Here is a 3,459-nt window from a genome sequence, read left to right as displayed (position 1 = left end):
GCCCCCTGGTGGACACTAGAGAGGATGCAGCTTTAACACATGAAGCATCGGCTTCACTTTTAAGAACCAGAGGATGCCGCCGGAGTGAAAACGTATTCATTAAGTTTTCCTCAGCTGTCACAGAGATGGCTTCAGGGCTGACACCTGAGGTTTTCTACTTTGTGCAACATTTTAATTGACAGCAGCAGATTTAAAGTAACAAACACACCTTCTTATCCTCCAGGTACTCGATCTTGGCGGTGTTGTAGCCATCTCTCTGTCCGTGGCTGAGGACCTTGAACCGCGACACGCCGATAGTGTCGACCACCGAGCGACCGTCGGGAAAGAACTTCACGTCTCGCACCTGAAACAACAGTTTGATTTCGTCTTCACGCTGGTAGAATCTCAGAAGTGATCTGACTTCACACAGCAGAGCAGATTCATCCCGTAACACACACACACACACACACACACACACACACCTCCAGCATGCAGCCGTAGTCGGCGAAGCCTTTGAGCTCGTCGGCTATGCACATGCCGAACTGCTTGGTGCCCGTCTCCATGGAGCGGCGGATCATGAGGCGGTAGCGGGGCTCAAACACGTGCAGCGGGCAGGTGATGGTGGGGAACGCCATGGTGCACACGAAGATGGGAACTTCCTGGTTCAAGCTGCGAGAGACACAGTGAGGAGGCTGTTGAGACGCGTTGGTGGAAAGTTTAGAAATCAGAAAATAGAGCTTCTGTGCTGTGATGTTTAATTTTAGAGCGGTGTAGTGTTACACGAGGGATTTAAATGATACCTTGTGTATTCAGATTTTTCAGAGTGTGTGTGTGTGTGTGTGAAATTAACTTGGACAGCTCCTTCATCTCCTCTTCGTGGATCTTCTTCCTCTCCGCCAGCTCGTCTCCTAGATAACGCTGCAGCACTTCCTCCATCAGCAGGGTCTTGCTGTAGCCCCTAGTGGCCAGATACTGTAATGACAACACACACACACACACACACACACACACACCCCATAAGTTACAGTTACATACGAGAGCGTCATTATCATGGTCTGAAAACAGAGAACAATTGTGATCTTTAAAACGTTTGTTTTGTCGGACCAACAGTCCAATGATTACATTTCCAAATATATAAAACTGAGAACAAATCTCACATTAAATGAAGTAGAACCAGAAACTTTAGTTTTACTGACTTTAGAAATCAATGAATGATAAAAAGTGACGTCTCTGAACATATTAATTGGACAAACGATGCATTGATTCTACTCCAACACTAACAATGTTATGAGCTTTGTTATGAAGTGGTAGAACGAGGTGTTCCTGTACCTCAGACAGGTTCTCTTTGCACAGAGGACAGTTGGAGTTGTGGTCAAGGCAGCGCTCCAGACACTTCAGGCAGAAGGTGTGTCCGCAGGGAGTGGCCACCGGCTCGTAGAACAATCTGGAGAACAGACGGAACAAATGACACAAAGCACTCCGAGAAACCTGAAAACGCTGCGGCTCCATTTAGTGAATGACATCCTGCAGCATCATGTATTATTATCGTGTATCAGTGTCTTGAGAAAGTGCAGTTCTTGTGTGTGTACTACAACTGTGTTTCTCACAGTTATTACGTTAACTTAATGAAACTATGATAAGTTCAATTAAATGTGAGTCTGATAAACTACATTTTATATTCAATATTCCTATTTTCAATGCAAACTGTCGGCTGCTTGAAACAAATATTTTGAGTGGAAACGATATTAGAGAACTTTGTTGTGCGAGTGGTCACCTCATGCAGAGTGAACACTCCATGTCTCCGCTGTCCAACAGCTCCACAGGGAACGAGCGTCCAACAAACAGCGACTGAACGCTGCTCTCGTCTGCATCATCAACACATCATCATAGAGTTTAATCAGAACAATCACACTGTGAACATCCCATCATGCCATTCTACAAACATCTGTTGCACACATTAATCATTGTAAACGCACAAATGATAGTAGTATTACTTAGTATTTGTGAACAAAGTCCTGAACATTAACTTGATCATGTAATAATTTAAACGTTATCGTTTACTTTCCAATAAATTAGAAACAAAACTTCTACTTAATCTGTAATTATTCATTTGCTTGCTTTTGCTTTCTGTTAAATGCAATTTCTTTCTTATTTTTAACTAAATCAATTATTTAGAATTTATGGCAAGTAGGGACAAAATAATATTTCATTTTTCATATGAAGTAATTCTCTCAGAATGAACTCGGATTGTCCTACCAGGTCGGGGCAGTTTGGAGGGAGGGTTGAAGACGGCCGTGCCTCCGTCCCCGCTGTGTTTCCTCTTGAGGCCACCAGGGGGCGCCGGCAGAGCAGCCAGGACGCCAGCCAGACTCTTGGTGCTGCTCTCCACCGCAGAGAGAGACCCAGAGGAGAGTCTGCAGGACGACTCGTCCACCGGAGGGCTTTTAGTCACACTGAACTCTGAGTCCTGGACACAGACAGACAGACAGACAGACACACAGAAGGATTAGAGATGATTATGAAGGGATGATCATTTTGACGTCAGTGGTGAAAACACAGTCAGCAGGATGTGCTCACTGATTTCATCCCTTAACCCTCTGAACTCTAAAGCAGTTTTGGGGCGTTTTCTTTGGTTTTGCTCCCGTCACATTTTATTCTCGGTGGACTTGATTTTCACTTCAATATAAAGTTCTATGGAAACAGAACAATCATGACGAGAAGAAGAGAACTCGAACATGTCACAGATAAACTCAAAAGAGAAAAACGCAAGTTGAAGGACTTTTTAAACCAAAATTAGAAAACAATGGAATCTATGTACCCAACATTTCTCCAAGTGTCCTCAAGTGTTCATAATGTTGGGAAAAAAATATAGGCTCTACGCGTTATATAATTATTAAACTATTTACATGTTTACATCCTCCTCTTCCCTCTCTGTTTCCGGTTGCGTGTGAGTGCGACTGTGAGTGCGACTGTGAGTGCGAGTGCGAGTGTGACTGCGAGTGCGACTGCGAGTGTGACTGCAACTGCGAGTGCGACTGCAACTGCGAGTGCGAGTGCGACTGCGAGTGAGAGTGTGACTGAGTGCGAGTGTGACTGCGAGTGCAACTGCGAGTGTGAGTGTGACTGAGTGTGAGTGTGACTGCGACAGGGGAAGTGAGACTGAGTGCGAGTGTGACTGCGAGTGCGAGTGTGACTGACTGCGAGTGCGAGTGTGACTGTGTGCGAGAGTGTGACTGAGTGCGAGTGTGACTGCGAGTGCGAGTGTGACTGACTGCGAGTGCGAGTGTGACTGTGTGCGAGAGTGTGACTGACTGCGAGTGTGACTGCGAGTGCGAGTGTGACTGCGAGTGTGACTGCGAGTGCGAGTGTGACTGTGAGTGTGACTGTGAGTGTGACTGAGTGTGACTGTGAGTGTGACTGTGAGTGTGACTGCGAGTGTGACTGTGAGTGTGACTGTGAGTGTGACTGAGTGTGACTGTG

The 3,459-nt window shown here is 45.8% G+C and overlaps 1 protein-coding gene across 1 annotated transcript; it reads right to left on the bottom strand.

Annotated features, from left to right (window-relative positions):
* Positions 1–6: 6 nt before the first annotated feature.
* Positions 7–2,476, bottom strand: LOC116379176 (LON peptidase N-terminal domain and RING finger protein 3-like; the record flags this gene model as incomplete). Its single annotated transcript, XM_031841113.1, has 6 exons — positions 7–343; positions 462–648; positions 830–951; positions 1,309–1,423; positions 1,754–1,844; positions 2,236–2,476. Coding segments are annotated over 6 exons (909 nt in total), but the record flags the coding sequence as incomplete, so codon positions are not given.
* Positions 2,477–3,459: the final 983 nt, after the last annotated feature.

The sequence above is a fragment of the Anarrhichthys ocellatus genome, unplaced genomic scaffold, assembly GCF_004355925.1.
Source record: "Anarrhichthys ocellatus isolate YVR2014 unplaced genomic scaffold, GSC_Weel_1.0 scaffold3835, whole genome shotgun sequence".
Classification (NCBI taxonomy): domain Eukaryota; kingdom Metazoa; phylum Chordata; class Actinopteri; order Perciformes; family Anarhichadidae; genus Anarrhichthys; species Anarrhichthys ocellatus.
This window is presented reverse-complemented; position numbering and strand designations above follow the sequence as displayed.